General features: G+C 41.1%; 2 protein-coding genes across 2 annotated transcripts; both read left to right on the top strand.

The window, feature by feature from the left end:
* The first annotated feature begins 76 nt into the window (after window positions 1-76).
* obi1 (ORC ubiquitin ligase 1) lies at window positions 77-7,472 on the top strand. Its single transcript, XM_084060404.1, has 6 exons — window positions 77-231; window positions 871-1,006; window positions 2,540-2,631; window positions 3,027-3,248; window positions 3,791-3,879; window positions 5,237-7,472. Exons 1-6 carry the CDS (start codon window positions 160-162, stop codon window positions 6,645-6,647), a joined length of 2,022 nt encoding a protein of 673 aa, XP_083916530.1. The 5' UTR covers window positions 77-159; the 3' UTR covers window positions 6,648-7,472.
* A 2,573-nt stretch (window positions 7,473-10,045) lies between these two features.
* Window positions 10,046-11,991, top strand: pou4f1 (POU class 4 homeobox 1; the record flags this gene model as incomplete). The annotated part of the gene is made up of 2 exons (XM_084050952.1): window positions 10,046-10,168; window positions 10,742-11,991. The coding sequence occupies 2 exons, from the start codon at window positions 10,046-10,048 to the stop codon at window positions 11,741-11,743; spliced, it is 1,125 nt and encodes a 374-aa protein (XP_083907078.1). The 3' UTR covers window positions 11,744-11,991.
* Between the last annotated feature and the right edge of the window lie 6,613 nt (window positions 11,992-18,604).

Raw genomic sequence — 18,604 nt, forward strand, 5'->3', positions numbered from 1 at the left:
CTACAGCACAGCAGCGAGCAGCAGAGCAGCACGGTTTGAGCCTCCTGGCTTTCCGTACTTGTAGAGGACGGTTGGCGCCGGGTAGAATAAACAAAACAGTGGGAACTTTGTAAAGTCAGCTTTCTGACTGCAGCTACAGCTCCTCTCCATCACAACAACATGGCTCACAGTTTCCAATCGTCCACACTGTCTCTAACTTTGCCCATATCGTGCCAGATATGCCTCGGAAAGGTAATCGCCTCTGAAATCGCAGTAATATAATCCGCCGTTACCGATGTAAACCCGATGCGATGCCAAGCGGCTAACTTAGCTAAAGTAACTGTACCAGTGTTGCCATGTCGGCGTACTATAAGCGACTCTGGACTTTTTTTTCCTGTAAAGTTGCTTGTAAATGTTGGTTTAGTTGCGGGTTGCGTTTTTTTTGGGCTGGTTTCTAAAGTGTAATTGCGTATTTAGGCTTGCTTCCAATTTTTCGTAATTATTTTTTAAACCAGTGGTTCTCAAATATTTTAATAAATGTTTAGTGCCACGGGGAGCACATTTTACTGGAAGAGTTTTTGAAAATATAGCAGATCGCTGTGAGCTTGTAGATCTGCAAGCTCATGCTGTGAGCTTGTAGATCGGCTATTTTCAAATAGCCAACGCATATAGATTTAATGTGCTCATCTGGCCTGTAGTTGCTTCTTTTGGACTAGTTTTCCTAGACCTGGTTTCTTATTTCTCTCACAAAATATGGCAACACTGAACATGAACTGTACGTCGTGCATTGTGTTTTTGAGTCTTAATATCATCTGCATTAATGTGCATCATGTGTTCATGATCTGTGACATGCTTTGTTAAACCTACACTGACCGTTACTGTACCGAACAGGTCCGTCAGCCCGTCATTTGTGCCAACTACCACGTGTTCTGTTCAACCTGCATGGAGATGTGGCTGAAGAATGCCAGCCAGTGCCCGACCTGCAGAGTCCTGATAACCACAGACAATCCATGCAGGGAAATCATTGGTGAGTTGCTTTGCTTAAACCAGGGGTCTTCAACGTTTTCAGGCCAAGGACCCCCTAGCTGAGAGAGAGATGAAGCAGGGACCCCCTCTATATTGTATAAAATTCTGTTTCAGATTAAACCTTTTTTGCTTACTTGGTCTGCTCCTTTTTCCCTTTACAACTATACCTCTTTGCCAAAAATAGCCGATCTACAAGCTCACGCGAGGCGTTGTGAGCTTGTAGATCTGCTATTTTTGGCTAAAGTTCTCCTCAGAAAAGGGATGTTAGGGTTCAAGTGGTTAAGGTAAAACAAAAAAGTCATATCACACAAAGATTTGACGGACCCCCTGTAGTAACTCTGAGGACCCCCTAGGGGTCCAGGACCCCCTGTTGAAGACCCCTGCAATAGAAGATTAAGGTATCTTGATGTAAAAACAAGAGCGTGGGGGGACATGATGGTGACGACGATCGTCATCAGCATCATCATTCATAAGCAGTCACAGTGGTGGAAGAAGTACTCACCACTCATCAACACCACAATGTAGAAATACTCCCATTACAAGTGAAAGCCTGGTATTCAGCATTTACTTTATAAAAGTACAAGAATATTGACATCAAAATAAATAAATACCTAAAGTAAAAGTACTCATTATGCAGAATGTCCCATTTCAAGTTTTCAAAATGTATAAAAATCAGATCTACAAGCTCACAGCATGTCACGATGCAAATATATAGAGCTTAAGTGGTTAATGTATGTTTAGTAGTAATACTCTGAATCTACAAAGTAACTTTTAACTAAAGTTTTCAAATAATTGTAGTGGACTAAAAGTACAATATTTTCCTCAGAGATGTAGTCGAGTAAAAGTATCGAAAGTTGGCAATGCTCCACTAAAGTAAAAATACCTCAATTGAGCAGTCACTTAGCAGTGGTCTCCTCAAGCTAAATACACGCTTGTAATCTGCTTCCTAGATAACAATAACAACACTCACATATGCATCCTGTGTCAAGCCGCCTCAGGGTGTTTCCAACAGTGTTGCTGTGTTCCCATTGACCCCCCACAGCTATTAAATGCATACCTCTTGCTTGAAATACATAAAGCTATGGTAAATCACTATCAGTGTTACTGTATTACTGATATTGCTAGGAATATTCTAAATAATTTATTATTTGCTTGCTTATCAATCGGGTCATTTAAACAAACTGAATCCAACAGTGACTGACAAAGTGACATCGACTTTTACTGTTAAATAAGTGGTGGTTATGTAGACTGACTCTGAGGAAGATGCAGTAGCATCGAAACGTCAGTCTTCCCTCGGTACTCAGTACCTTTAATAAAAGAGGCTTCAATTGCCCGAGCTGCTCCAGTGTCTTCTCTACATTATGCTGCTCCTGTTACGCACCGGGCTTGCCTACGTTGAGGCGTGCCAGACTCCCTTTCTTCTTGGTGGTTATGTAGCTGTGATTACTAGGACCTTATCATTATCAACCTAGTGATATCTTGACTGGATTTTATCTGTGTTCTACTGGATTGTTTTTCTATTCTACTTTTGCAGGAGGCAGTACTGACAGTGATCATAGTAAGAGCCATTCTGTAAGGAAACATCTCAGAAAAACCAGAGGAGAGCTCCTTCTTAGCGAGTATGAGGTATGGTATGAGGGAATCCCCATTGGTCAGGGGAGGGAGATATTAGGCTTTTGGGCTTCAGGCTGAGCCGCTCTGCTACATTTACCCCCCATGGGAGACCCATTCCTGGTCACAGCACCAATGTAACACTTGAGATTTTATCCAAGGTGTCACGCATGGGACAAAACCAAACATCTAATGCTAAAGCCCAGAGGGAATCTCCCCCCCCCCCTTTGGCCAGGGGAGATATTAGGCTTTTGAGCTTCAGGCTGAGCTACTCTGCTACATGGCTTGTCACAACATACATGTCAGCCTAGACTCTTTGTGGGTCTGATATATAAGCCTCTACATGAGGCCATCTGCTATGTTACGGTAATGTGTTTCATTTACTCTTACTCCTCATTTCTGTCCAACAGGATGAAATCGAAGGGCTCCTCAGAGAAAATGATGAGCTGAAAACAAAGAATCAAAGTCTGGAGTCACAACTGACGACTGTTCTGGATCCCTGCTGTATTGGTATGGCCGAAACAGAGGGCAAAGGTATTGACACCAATATCCTGGACGAATGGACAAACAAGCTGCAAACCGCAACAGATCTTTACAGTAAAGTAAAGCTAGATATGGAAAAGCTTAAGGAGGTACAGTATGCAACCTTCAATATAAAAAGTTACTGCTGACTTTTTGCATGAACTAGTGACGTTACCTGCTTCTAAAGGGGAATTTCTTTTCATATTTAACATGAATCAGAACATTCTATTTTTGAGTTGGACGTGTGCTTGCACTGGAAAGTCATCGCCAGACAACATGACGCATTGAAATGCACTGGCTTATGTTGGATGGTGATGATTTTCCAGGTGGTACCCTCTAGGCCTCCACCATGCATGGCTTTTGGTGTGGGATAAACCAGAGCACCCAGAGGAAGCCCATGTGAACACATGCTAACTCCACACGGAAAAGTATCTCCCCACTTAGTCTCTGATCGGATAGAAACCCAAGATACAGAATGAAACCTCATTCTTATATCATAAACTATAATGTAACCTTTTGTCTATGAAGATGTTATGTGTATATGATGTAATGTTCATGCAAGTTAGGCTCGATTGATTAGAATCCAAAATAAGTTGAGGCCTCTCTCAGTTTGCTGTATAATGTACTTGAAATCTTTATTTCACACCCCCAGGCTAACAAGACATTGCGGTCTCAGAATGTCGACCTTGTACAAGAGAATATGCGTCTGAAATCAGAAGTGGCAAGCAGATCTCCTCAGAAGTATGTATCTGTATTGATCTTTATAGTAAATGGTGTTTGGCTCACAGTCACATTTGACAATGAATGATGTTCATTTTAGAAAAGATTATGTTGGAGGTGATAGTTTTGTATCAATGTCTACATTTTCATAATATTTATTTACTGTGCCTTTCAAGGTACTGAACAAGATAAAAGACAAACAGGCACAGATAGGAAATAAAACAATGTTTCACTTAATGTCAGTCTTGTATTTTCCTTGTGTGTTCTCAGTGACGCCAAAGTCATTGAAGTACATCTTCAACACACATGATGAGGTGATGGGTTAAAACAGCTGTATTGTAAGATGTTTTAGGGCATTTGTACAAAAGCATGTTACTCACACAAGTACACATTGTGTATCAATACAGTTCCTTTTTTGAGGCACAGAACAATGTATGTGATGCCTGCATGTGAGAATGTCCCACAATCAAGGTTAACCAATTAAACCCTATACATCTTTGACCGGTGTCCCTCAGGATCTATACTTGGCCCGCTCCTTTTTCACAGTCTACACCAAAACTCTTCACTGAAAATAACGCCTCTACAAGCTCTCAACGTGTCACAGCTGTGAGCTTGTAGATCTGCTATTTTTGCTGTATCAGAATGTTCGCCTATTATGACCTGCCTAGAATAGGAACTTTAGTGGATATTATTTAGGGACCAGTGCCTGTTTGTGTACATACTGTATAGGCAAGAAATGTATAGTGTAGATTGAGCATGTGGACCTCTGGTTGTCCACTGATAATCTAATATGCCCAAAACATTGTTCCGGGATGGTCACCAGCAGTAAAGGCTGATTTGGGATCACCCTCTAATCATTCTAATCTAGATCTGTGTCAAAGTCATGAATAACCCAAGTTTTAGGAGGTAATTTAAACTCTGTGATTCTGACAGTGGCAGCTAAAGATATCATTATTGTGCAATAGCTCAGATTCCTTCAATCACTGCTGACACTTGTATGTAAATCAGAAATATTTAGAGAAGGTCATTGAATTAAGCAGAAGCCTAAATCTTGGTTGCGATTGATGAAACTAAAAGTAAAGACTATTATGTCCCAAACCACCGTTTTATTTTAGAGATGTATTTGACAACATTAAAATGACTTAATGTAAATGGAATAGGTTTTCAATAAGTATACAACAGTTAGTTTAAACTAAATAAATGTTTTCACTTGGACCCAAATCGGTGGAAAGCAGACCAGTTCATTGCCTTGGCAAAGGATCTGTGGTTTTCAACGGGCATCATTATGTATGTGAACATCACATACAAGAACAAGCAAAATTCTTAATCTTATTGATCCTCGACCTGGAGTTTAACATGTTGAATTATCTGTCATTAGGTTTGGTCGCTATACAGTGGCAGCACTTGAGGCAAAGATCCAACAGTATGAGCGTGATGTGGACCACCTGAAGAGGGCTCTGGAGCGCAGTGACCAGTACATCGAAGATCTGGAATCTCGGGTCAGTGAGCCTGAGGGGAGACTCCCAGACCTGCAGGACGCATCTGAAGATAGCAAGGCAGGGCCACGAGCTCTCACAGAGCAGCAGAAAATCGAGATGATGAGGAAAAGCTTGAGTGACAACGAGAGGGAGTCAGTCTGTAGCAACAACATAGAAGCAGAATGTCAAATTCTAACTGCCAACAGTCGCAGCTTCCCAGCCACAATGACCTCTTCAGGAGTTTCTAATCGGCGAGGGTTTGGCGAGAGGCTGGCCGGGCTAGATGATGACATGGATAGCACATCCTCACACTTCTTGCCCTCCACTCCATCCTCGGCTTTCCGCTCTTTGACTCTGAAAAGCCCAGGCATTCGCAGTGAGAAAAAGGTGTCTTTTAAGGCATCATACTTGAGGAGGCTTAGTTTTGAGGAATTTGGTGGACCTGGGAACGGTAGCATCAACGCCCCCACCACCACCACCACCACCACCACCAGAGAGAACCAGTTCTCCACCTGCTGTAAAGCTCCTGAAGGTAAAGGCTCACCCTTCAGTGCTGAAGTTGAACCCTCGTCTGTCTTCTGGGGGCCTTGGCAGAGCTCCACATCCACTGACCAGCCCTCTCCTGGTCCAAGTAAAGACCCGCCACTGATGGTTAAAGGGGCCACGTCCAAGAATCTTCTCGATAAAGAGTCTGATCGTTTCGAGGTCTCCAGCGAGGCCTCCATGGATGCCGCTTATCTTGACAAAATCTCTGAGCTGGACTCCATGATGCTGGAGGGAGAGAGCTCCAGCAGTCGTGGCTCACAACCATCCCTCGCCTCCTCGCCTTCCACCGTCTTCGACACCACTCTCGTTCCAGAACCAAAATCTAGCCCGGACATGTCGACATGTGGTGAAGGTGGCACTATGGTGGAAGACCGCTTTGATGCGTTCAATGACCAGCAAAGCCAGTGTCTTTTCAATGTCACGGATGGAACCAGGATTTCCCCCGAAGCTCAAGCAGTGTCTCCGGAAAAACAAGCTGCAATGCCGGGGTCATGTGGGGAGGGTGGCGCCCATGCGCTCGTCTCTCAGTCTGATGAACAGTCTTATGACGTGCTGGTTGATCCCTTGTCGGAGAATAAGGCCAGTCCCTCCGGCCGTCTCTCCCCTGCCGGCCAACAGGAACCCCACGCAAGTCCTTTGTCCTCTGGCTGCGCCGGTACACCTGGGCACACAATGAGAGAGAGACATACCAGTCAGCCAACCAAGCGAAAGTCTCACAGTCCTTTTAATTTCAATAGTCCGACAAAACTATCAAAGCGCATGTGAACAGATTGAACCATTTTACATATGTCACCTTCTTAAGTGTTTTATACACTGTATAAAACACTGTAAAAAAAACAAAAAAAAAACATCAATGTGTTTTCAACACTATGCCCCATTAGTGTTCTATACATGTCACCTTCTTAAATGTTTTATACACTGTATAAAACACTGTAAAAAAACTAAACAAAAACATCAATGTGTTTTCAACACTATGCCCCATTAGTGTTCTATACATGTGCACCATTAAATGACCATGCACTGCAAAATCCTGAGTTTCAATTTAAGCCCATGACCATCATCCAAGGCGACTAAACTCTGATCTTTTACCGGATGCCAGATGTCATTGTCTATTGTAGTAATGTTGTGTAACACAAAAGGTGACTGATTAGGTGGTAGGTTCTGTCTGCTCCCTCTGTGGATACTTAGTGGCAGCTAAAGGATTGTTTGGGGCCAGTCTTCTAGATCTAAACCTGTAAAGAGCATTTAGAGCTAAACCTGTAAAAAGCATCTAGTGGCATGTTCTGTGGAATTCCTTTGTATCCTTGGACATATTTTTGTAGTATCATGATGATAAAGTTTTCGACTTGTAATAACAATTTCTACTGAGCAGTAGTAATTGGAAATGTAGCTCTCTTCTACAAGTTTCTTTTTTTATGTCGATCTTAGAAACTAGTAGTACGAAGTGGCTCCCTTATTTACGAGTATCACCCATTGCTTGATGAAATGGTCCATTAAATTCTCTTAGAAAAAAATTGTCATGAATACTAAATGAATGTTCCATGGAACTGGAATGGAGCATTTCAATGTCATATTAGTTGTGTCTGGAAATAAAACAATACTCAAAATGATGTGTCAGAAATGGTTTAATGGTTTACATCTGGTGGTGCATTTTATGCAGTTTCAAATGGTAAAGATTTGTACAGTGCTCTGAGCACATAGTTCACTGCATGGATAGCCAGTGGTAATCAAATCATTAACCCTAGTGCTATGCATTCTTTGCAATACAATAGATTTTTCTTTATTTTCATTTTTAAATTTATGTTGGGGGGGTTCCTTCTTGGATGTGTCGTTTGGCTCTTTGGCCGTTATATAACTGCTATAACATTTTGGGTGTTTTGCATTCCCTAAAACAGTGGTTTTCAACCTTTTTCATACCAAGGTCCATTATTTATTCAGTATTTGAGCCACGGACCACTGTTTGATGAGATTTACTCTCAGACCCAAAACTTTTTTGTTGTCCTTGGATAAGATTTTGTCAACAATTCCATTCTGTATTGATATGGTGCCAGGAGATCAAACAGGCCAATGTTGATCAAAATAACAATTATTCTACATTCTAATTGTCTAGACTTCTTGGAAATTAAGTAATGCAGTTGTTTAATAATAATTTAACTCTTGAGAGTGTCCATTTGGTTTCATTTTACGCTCTCAAGAGTTAAAGTTCTGTAAGGGTTTTCGACTTGGTTACAAACTCTCCATTTAGATGGGGACCACCTGGAACCCCCTTAAGGACCACTGGTTGAGAACCACTGCCCCAAAACGTTTACACGCAGTTATTAACTTGCTACCACTATCACAAAAGAAACATTAAGCCAAGCCATGTTGTACAGGAAAACACATTACCGAGACCTCACATGCTGCAGCAATTCCAATGTAGCAGACAGCTCCTTATTTATTATGCAAATTTAACGATATCATGTATATTTCACATACCTCTAATCACGGCATGAAATTTTAATTGGATAACCGTTGCGGTTTGAATAAATGAAGTGTTAATTCATTGGGATTAATTAATTTAGATAAAGACTGTGTACAAGGTTACGCTGGTGTATTAAATCAATTTGTTTAGTGCTCATCAGATGATGGGCTTTAATTATAAGGCGGGGGTCTCATTACTATACTTATGGTTCAGATGAATAACACGCATGACAGTGGAGTGGGCCAAGATCCTTTTGGAAATGTTGGGCTGGCTTAAAGAGTTTGGATAGCTCTGAGAAAATTGTGACCAGGTGCACATTGTGACCATCAGCCAGGAAACGTGTGTGTGCGCGCGCGCGTGCGTGCGTGCGTATGTATGTATATGCATTTTGGGAGAGTCACTTAACCCCCTTAAAGGACAACTTTGGTTTTTTACAACCAATGTTTATGTTTTAGATTGTAATTAAAGTAAATAAAAGATGAGTGTTAAAAATTTTAAATTTACTGCTTTCTATAGTTTTAGCAATTTTCACAATCTTTTTTACAGTGTTTTCACAGTGGGCGGGGGCATTCTGTCCGGTGGCTAAATATGTATTTTTTTAACACATTAACCCGGAGTTTTCTTTATTATTATTTACAGTAGCTCTTCTAGCCCCCAATAACTCACATCTGGCCATCTCAGACAGCCGGACCTTTTTTATTGTGTAAAAAAAAGGCATATTTAGCCACCGGACAGAATGCCCCCGCCCACTGTAAAAAATATTGCAAAAAATGCTAAAACTATAGAAAGCAGTAAATGAAAAAAAAATTACACTCATCATTTATTTACTTTAATTACAAGCTAAAATATAAACCTTGGTTGTAAAAAAACAAAGTTGTCCTTTAAAGTGAACTTAAAAAATAAAATAAAATGCTAAATATTTTAGCCGATGTACAAGCTCACAATGTTATGCATTGCATAACAACGCATTGTGAACTTGTATATCGGCTATTATCGCATGGCGACGTCATGCGACATTTGCAATCGTGGCATTGCAAATGAGCTAGTTGGGACAGAAAACACGCACTTTCCTTTATATAGTTTTATAGCTACTTTGAAAGCAGTCCCTCAGATTAGATGCAATTGGGTTGCTAAAACAGAACTAGGTATTGAGACCGCCTTATACACTGCTTTAAGTTAATAATTTAAGGCATCCATCCAGGACAGGCCTAAAAGTATATATGAACCTGTGTAGTTGTGTGGGATGTATAGAGAGAGCCCTTAAAACACCGGCGTCGGGTGTCGAGTTATAACTGTCTGCCCTTTGAGCATGTTCTCTCTCTCTCCCTCTCCACCCCTGCCTCCCTCCCTCCCTCCCTCCCTCTCTCAATCTGACAGCCTGAGTGTTCACTGTTCTGGCAGTGTGTGTGTCTCGCGAGAGCAGGAGCCGAGCGCGGCGGCTTGACGAGATGTGAGGCGCTCAGGTGTAAGAGGCTCTCTCTCTCATCCCCAGCAGTGGGAAATAGTAGACAGATCAGTGCGTCTGAGACTGCAGGCATCTCTGTGTGATCTCCGGGCTCAAGGCTGCTACTCGGCAACGATATTGCATCATTACTGGACAGGCAAAGGATCAGTGTGTATCTATGACTTTTTCCCAGCTCTTGTTGTAGCCGTTTTACCCCCTTATTATTCCTGTGCACTTTAATTGGAGAAGCTCGCCAAGATGATGTCCATGAACAGCAAACAGCCGCACTTCGCCATGCATCCCGCTCAGATCGAGCACAAATACACCACCCTGCATTCCAGCTCGGAAGCCATAAGGAGAGCTTGTCTACAAACTCCACAGGTAAATGATCCCAGAAAACTTCTACTGTCCTCTTTTTGTGCCCATCAGGCTGCATGTATCGCCGAATGCGACCAGTGCGTAATGATAACAAGGGGCGCTCCGAGGCACATTCTGCCAAGACGCGCGCTTAATGTTTTTTTCATGTATTCCACGGCAATCACCCGAATCGTCTGTGATCTTTTAGATTGTTCATTGATTGAATACTTTATTTAGCAGTTTGCAAAAAAAAAAAAAAGCACAGAAAAGTAGGCTACACTTCTATACAAAGGGATGCTAAATACAAATAGGATTAAACCCAAGAAAGCACTATGGCTTGTTTCCATTGGGAAACGAGCGTATCAAGTGTATTCAATTCATCGAAAAATCCTGAAAGCATGCTCAAGCAAAAGCCCGGTTTTACTATTTAATGTTTATGACTTGAGGGCTTCTCAAGACATGGAGGGCTACCCATGTGTTATCTGTTGCCAAAGGTCCCGACTGACACATCTTTTTTCACGATGTTCCCCCCTTTCTTTATTTTTCTTTTGCCTTTTTTATCAATTCATCTCCTCTCCCTTAATTCGGTCCCTGCAGCTCCAGGGTAACATCTTCGCCAGCCTGGATGAGACCCTCCTGGCCCGCGCCGAGGCTCTGGCGGCCGTGGACATCGCCGTGTCCCACTCTCACTCCGGCAAGACGCATCCCTTCAAGCCCGACGCGACGTACCACACGATGAACACGGTGCCAACATGCTCCTCGAACTCCACCGTGCCACTGGCCCACCATCACCACCACCACCATCACCACCACCACCAGAACCAGGAGCCCCCGGACCTCATGGACCACATGATCTCGCCCGGCTTGGCTCTGATGTCCAGCGCGCACGACGGGTCCGGAGGTGGAGGTGGAGGTGGAGGCGGCGGAGGAGGCGGAGGGCTCATCTCCGCCTCTGTCCACCCGCACTCTCACATGCACGGCCTGGGCCATCTCTCCCACCAGGTTGCTATGAACATGAATTCGCCCCTCACACACCACGGTCTTTTGCCGAGCCACTGTGGTGGGGGTCAGGGAGGTGTCGTAGGACTTACTAATAACGGACTCCCTTCTATCAATGACTCGGACACGGACCCCAGGGAGTTGGAGGCTTTCGCGGAGCGCTTCAAGCAGCGGAGGATCAAGCTGGGGGTGACCCAGGCGGACGTGGGTGGTGCTCTGGCTAATCTCAAGATCCCCGGCGTGGGCTCGCTAAGCCAAAGTACAATTTGTCGATTCGAGTCGTTAACTCTCTCCCACAACAACATGATCGCGCTCAAGCCCATCCTTCAGGCATGGCTGGAGGAAGCCGAAGGGGCCCAGAGGGAGAAAATGAACAAACCTGACATTTTCAACGGAGGGGAAAAGAAACGCAAGAGGACCTCGATAGCGGCGCCAGAAAAGAGGTCTTTGGAGGCTTACTTCGCCGTACAACCTCGACCGTCATCCGAGAAAATTGCGGCTATAGCTGAAAAGTTGGACCTCAAAAAGAACGTCGTGCGAGTATGGTTTTGTAACCAAAGACAGAAGCAAAAGCGATTGAAATTTTCCGCTACGCATTGACTGATGGGCTGTTAAAAAAAGAGTTGTTTGACTGAAATTGGGGACCAAGGAACATTATGACACCATTATCAGTCTTTTGTCTCCAACGGTTTTAAACGTTGGTGTGCAATGGGCTTTAGTTACCCATTTTATGAGGCTTCATATATCTTCTTTATTTTCACGTTATCGGTGAATGTGAAGTATGCAAATAACAGATTACACAAATTTCGCTCAGTTGTTTCGAGGGAAAAGTATTCCGACGTCAACATTGCCTTTTAAAACATGTGAAAAGAGGTAATTTGCTTGATTCTAGCGAGTTATTTTCTTCTAGGCCTATTATTTGAAGTATATAGCCATTTACGAATTACCTCATTGATTGTTGAACTGTGTTTTGGTTGGCTTTTCTTGTCGTTGTTGTTATAGAATTATTTATGAATCTATTAATTTATTCATTTTATTATTATTTGGAGGCTGCTGTAAACTCAAACTAAGTTGCAAACTTAAAGGCTACAAATAAAAAAATAGGCCTGCATGAAATCACAATTCATAGGCAGCGATTTAGCCTCTGAATGTGGAAATATAGACACCTCAAATATATTTATTTTGAATTTGCACAAAATTTAAGACATATTTTAGGTTGCTAAGATTGGTTATGTCGAAATGGTTTGTATATACAAATATCACGGTAACACTTCCTAGACGTTCCTCAATTTTTGAATTTAAATACAAGGCCTATTTTCTATTGACACTATTGGGATTCACAACAAAAAAAAGTTTCGAATAAATGAAAGGCATGAAAGACCCCATGGCTACAATGCTGATAAATTACGATCACAGTGATAAAAACAAAAACAAAAAAAAACATTTTATGTATTTTAGTTTGCAGTGCAAACATTCTATGCATTGGATCAAGAGTCACTACAGGACACCTGTCACCCCGACAGGTCTTATTTTGTGGATGGTGTAAGTCACTGTTAAATGCCTGTTTTCACATTAACATCACGTTGTTTGTCGTGTTAATTGTTACGAAGAAGTTGTGTAAGTAATATTTTACTTTGTGCACAAGTATGTTTACAAACTGCGGCCACATGTGCATCATGAACTGTCCCACTGTGTCCTTCCCTCTTTCACAACCCTACACAGTAAAATCAACAGTGTTAATTTATCCATTTGTAACTCTGAGAGAGTATACATGGAATCAAATGGACCCTAAGGGTCCATTTGATTCCATTTATACTCTCTCAGAGTTAAATTAACACTCAGGGTTTTACTGTGTACCACCCTCCTCTGTTGTCCTCTTACTTTCATTGGTATTATTCATTCTGTAAGCCAAATTCAACAGGGAGGTGTGTGTTCCAGCAATCTTCTAATAAATGAACAAAAGAAAGACTGCAGTCTTGGTTTTGACTGGGCCAAACGATCACGGTCATTTAAGTATTGGCCTAATATGTTCATTTAAAATGAAATCCCAACTGCAATGATTGGATACAATATGACAACGTAATTGTATCCTTGTTGTTTTTATTAATATGTGGAAATATTCCCCCTTGTATTCATACTTTGTATTAATACTATCATGGCTAGTGTGGTAATAATGCACAGAAAATATTTTTTACATGCCTTCAGACATCAGCACCAATTCAGATTAGCTCATAAAGTATCAATTTGGGAATTGTAAAATTTGGGACCATAGGCCTATTTACAATTTCAAAATAATTTATATTTGAATTGAACTCTCTTTTGGAACAATAATAATCATAATAATAATAGTAATAATGATAATAATAATAATAATAATAATAATAATGTTAAAACGTTTTGAAAAAAATAATACAAAAAATAATAATAATAATGTTAAAAAGTTTTGAAATGTGTTAATTAATCAGCGTTATACAAAACATTTAAAATCTGTATAGTTAGCATATAGGGCTATAATAGTGTAGGTCAGATATTTTACGAATTAAAGTAAAGCACTCTTCCCAAAAGTACCATTGTACTGCTTAAAAGTGCTTTAATTATGGTGTATAATGGCAACTATGATAGATATAGAAATACAAAATAATAATCATGCTATAGCTAGCCTATTATGTCAGCATACCCAAAAAGTGTTTTGCACATCATGTGGGCCTACTTAGGCCTTTGATGCTTAACAATATTGCAACTGACGAGCCAAGACTCTCATTGGTAAAGTGAACATGCCTTTACTCATCGGTTGATAATAAGGATCATAAGGCCCGTTTGAAGCAGGCTTACCAATGAACATTTAATGAAGTCTGAGACCTCGGCGTCTCATATAGCAGAACAACTCCAACCACAGCATCAGAGCTGCTCGTCTTGACACTAAAACAGTGGGTTTCAACCCTTTTCATATCAAGGTCCATTATTTATTCGGTATTTGAGCCACTGCTTCTCAGACCCAAAATGTTGTAATCCTTGGATAAGATTTTGTCCACAATTCCATGCTGTATTGATGTGGTACCATAGGAGAGATAACAGGCAAACGTTGATCAAAAGAACACGTATTCTATATTCTCTAATTGTGTAAATTAAGTAATGCAGATGTTTATCAATTTAACTCTTGAGGGCGTAAAATGAAACCAAATGGACCCGCAATGGTCCATTTGGTTTCATTTTACACTCTCAAGAGTTAAACATCAGGGTCCATTTGGTTTACAACTCTCCATCATTTAGCTGGGGACCACCTGGAACCCCCTCAAGGACCACTGGTTGAGAACCACGGCACTAAAACGAAAAGAAGAAAACATTTAAACTAGATTTATTCAAACTGTCCAATGCTCTATTTCTGTCCACTATATTGGAGGATCTCTTTTGGCGGGGTTCGCTTTCCTCTGCGTTTTGAGAAACGAATTTTTAAATGCATGGTGATGCAATATTAATCGCGCGCTTTGCTGATATAAAATGCAATATTTTCAGACAGCTATCGGGGTTTGGTAAAAGCTCTGGATGAAAGAAGCCATGTGGCTGAAGACAAGGCTGCTCCTTATTGCTTTTCTTTTGCTTTTGGCTATGGCGAGATGCGTGAAGGATGGCTGAACGTGAGTAGAAGTTCTTGATGCCACATTGTTGCCACTTGGCCAATAGTTGCCTTTAAAAAAAAATCTCTTTGGCTATTGAATTGAAACGCTATGGAATGCTTTTATTTGTTTTTATTGGACTCACACAAACTGTATTGCTCCAGGTGCACCCTATTAAGATGGTAGCCTTCATTTTAAGAATCAAGATCATATCAAGAAGTGTTTTATTTGTCACTTGGGCTAGTTTTGTCACCATAAGTTAGAAATGTCGAGGTCTAAAAGATGAATCAGTTGTGTATAGGAGGAAAAGCTCGTTCAGACTCAAATCGCTATATGAGTAGTCAATATACTATTGATAGAACTTTAAGGGTTATGATATTGGTGAATTTACTGATGAAATACCCGCCTGATTAATAGAGGCCCCTGTCGTAAACGGGCTGACATATGGTACGCGAGGCAGCTGGGGACGGTACCTCAGGCATCCCCTACGGCCATTAACATATTAGAAGCTATTGTGCAGGCAGACAGTCGGACTTCATCCCGGGCCCCTGCGCAGAGAGACAGACAGCACCCCAGAGCTGTTTGATATAGGCTTTCAATAATGCATTACTCTTTCAATCTGCAACGGAGCTGTTCGTGGTGCTGAAATATCGCCATGTAGAAGAAGCATGGTGCAGCTGAAGTGTTTTCAGAGTCTGCGATGGGTTTCTCGGCAGGCCGTGATATCTATGCCCAAGTTATACTCCTCCGTCGAGTATCAATTGGGCTAGAGATTTTTTTTTCTTTAGGTTTGCCTAACAAGTTTAGACGGGATAAACAAAACCTTAACATAATTACGCATATAGTTTCACTTTCTGTCCAGTTCTGGTTCAAACCTCTGAGGGGGTAAAATGGATATTGCGAGAGCTATTTTGTATTGTAGCCTAGTTTGTTTTTTGTTTTTATATCGCTAAATAACTTTGAATTGTTTAGCTTTGTTACTATCATCTGGCATATGGCCTACAACAAACCCATTGCAATAACAATTTGATAAAGGACCAACATTTCGCTAAAGCCTAGCCAGCTACTATACGTTATGTATCTATTATTATACTTAAAAAAAACTAGTAAATCATTAATTTAAAGCATAGATTTAGAAAATGGAAAAGCAAAAACAATTAAGCCTTAAAATTGTGTAACATGACCAATGCTATAAAATGATAAAACCTTTTTTAATGACCTGTGCTGTACCCATATATCAGTGCTACTTAACTGTCTATATTTTCTGATTGAACTCAATAGGGTGATTAGACCAACCAATTAGCAATGATGAAGAACATGATTATCATGAAACATGGTGATGCATGGCCTACATTGCCTGTGCATAACCTGAAAATCAAATACATTATTATTGAGTTTGGTATCTCACTCTTAATCAGATCAATAAGCGTCTGGATGCTGTCACTGCCATTCAAAGTCGTTCATATAGCTTTTTAATTTTCACAGTTTTTTAAAGTTTATTTTTAGGAATAACATATTACATATATAATATATATCTAAAAAAACAACGAACATTCAAAACAACGAACAGTTTCGGCAAAGGTCAGCAAGGGGTTGGTTGCAGCGGTGTGTATATGTTGCTGCAGGATTTCTTTTGTGCCCTTTAAGAATTATCACAAAGTAATGGCCAAACTCATCCTTCAAAGTAAATAACTTACCCCTCATGATAAGTGGAGTAAATCCCCATTTGACTGGCACCATTTTAAAACTACACAGCAAAATCCTCAGTGTTAATTTAACTCTGAGTGTATAGGCTATACGTTATACATCTCCACTCTCAGAGTTGCAAGTGAATCAATTAACACCGAGGACTTTACTGTGCGCTGCATCTACAGAAAACAAACGCTTAATTGTATACATAAACCCGACTATAGTGGAAAGTTTGCCTGTACACGCAGACATTAAAGTGACTGAAATCGATGTGGCCTACTTTGAATTAGGCTAACATTTGTTTGTGTAAAATACAGTGTTTAGCTCATTTCCTTCTTAAAATAGTAGACCTGATAGACGGCTCTAAATTGTACTATCATGTAGGCTATACCTGCAGATCTGTGATTTATATCTGCCAGCCTACATGACAAGAGGTCAGGCCCTCAAGATCAAATATTTTTCTTACTAAATGGCGGATTTATTAGACAAATAAGTTGTTCGCCTGACTCTGAACCCTCTGTGATTGAAATATACCCCTGTGTCAACAACATCGCCTCTCAAGCCGGGTCCCGGGCGATGGAAGGCTGCCACGGTGGATCACTGAGCAAATATGAGTGGGAAATGAGTACAGATGTGGAGGATCTATACCCTCCACACCCGCGTTTGACATTTCCGTCCAAAGGCCAACCCTCGTAGGCACTGTTACATCAACGGAACACCGGATGGGTTCTCTCATTTTTATATTTTAAGACAGTGAAGAAGATGAACAACAACAACAAGAAGAACAAGGGCAATTACAAGAATATGAAGACAAAGAGGACAACATAAAGTTTAGGCTTTGGGTGCAACAACGGAACCAGTGATATTTTCAATGTGAACTGTCTGATGCTTGGTCTTTATTTTCGCTTAGCGTGCAGCATTGTAATTATCATGATCTAATCCATCTTAACTTGGACGCCTAACAGCTGCGATTAGGTTAGGCCCACTCGTCTTTGCTTACAGCTATTGTAAAAAGTCATGCGCTCGTAAATCTAAACGAGTGCGTTTCCATAACGTGCGGCGAAATCATTATTTGGCGCCGTGGTGTCAGAGGGCTCTCTCATCTCGTCTGTCAGGAATCCAATTTCCTTTTATTTACATCCACGGTATAGATTAATTACTCGGCGAATAGTATAGCCTGGAGGAATTAAGTTATGAGATGTATGGTAGGCCAGGCCTTGTGCTTAAGCCATGGCCTGCATGTGCAAAGGGATGGGTGTGAGGGAGACGACGTGATTAATGCACATGGATGAAAACAAAGAGTGAACATAAATTTAAAACATAAAATATTATGACGAAAATCATATGCAATTTAGACGCTTTACGTTCAATTTGTAAACGCAGTTAAGGTTGGCTCTGAGTCTATGGCGTAGGGGATTTACGTCAGTTTTTTCCCCTGTTCTTCAATTTAGATAGAAGACTAAATAGGCCTATAGTTTAGTTATAGTCCACAAATTATTGTTCATCGTCACTCTCAAGCAAACCACCCACACCACCCATATCAGAAGAACATGAACATAAGATATCATAAGATGGCAGTTTGCAAATGTTTTATTCTATGCCTTTAAACACATTTTTACAACACATTTGACATGTCTAACCTATTTAATTCAATTTAATCTCGCAATCTGTGCAAATACACCTGCTAGCCTCGAAGACTACACTTTTAGCATTTGCTCAATATTGCAAAAAAAAATAAAAAAATGACTGCAACGTAAAACCCTGTAGTGATGGTATAGCTTTATGACTTGACGTCCAAAGTGATAAATCACAGAACTGCAGCATCAAAACGTGTCACTGTCTGTGTGTCTGCTCTGGCTCATCGGAATGTTCACATGCAGAATCCGTCTTGCTACCTAAATGTCACCTCGCATACAAAGTCTTTCTTACTCTTTAAATGTCATATATTCCCTCCCATTCTAGTCTCTTAAGAGTTGTGATGGCCCAAGGCAGAGACCTCCTTGACCCTCCGTATTGAACCCATTTACTCGTCATCATTACCGCACGCGTGCTGCTGCAGCCCAGGCGTGGGATACCCACTCCGACTATAGGCTATTATCAGACAGCACGTGTGTGTACGTGCTCGTCTAGCTGAGGGGAACAGGAATATTTTATTTCA

The sequence above is a fragment of the Gymnoscopelus microlampas genome (assembly GCF_963454915.1).
Source record: "Gymnoscopelus microlampas genome assembly, chromosome: 1".
In the NCBI taxonomy this organism is placed as follows: domain Eukaryota; kingdom Metazoa; phylum Chordata; class Actinopteri; order Myctophiformes; family Myctophidae; genus Gymnoscopelus; species Gymnoscopelus microlampas.

What these genes read in the sequence shown, in the direction of transcription:
- obi1 (XM_084060404.1), top strand. Translation starts at nt 160, where the DNA reads ATGGCTCACAGTTTCCAATCGTCCACACTGTCTCTAACTTTGCCCATA. An exon ending in GCCAGATATGCCTCGGAAAG is followed by an intron (nt 232 to 870) that starts GTAATCGCCTCT and finishes TGTACCGAACAG; the next exon opens with GTCCGTCAGCCCGTCATTTG. An exon ending in TCCTTCTTAGCGAGTATGAG is followed by an intron (nt 2,632 to 3,026) that starts GTATGGTATGAG and finishes TCTGTCCAACAG; the next exon opens with GATGAAATCGAAGGGCTCCT.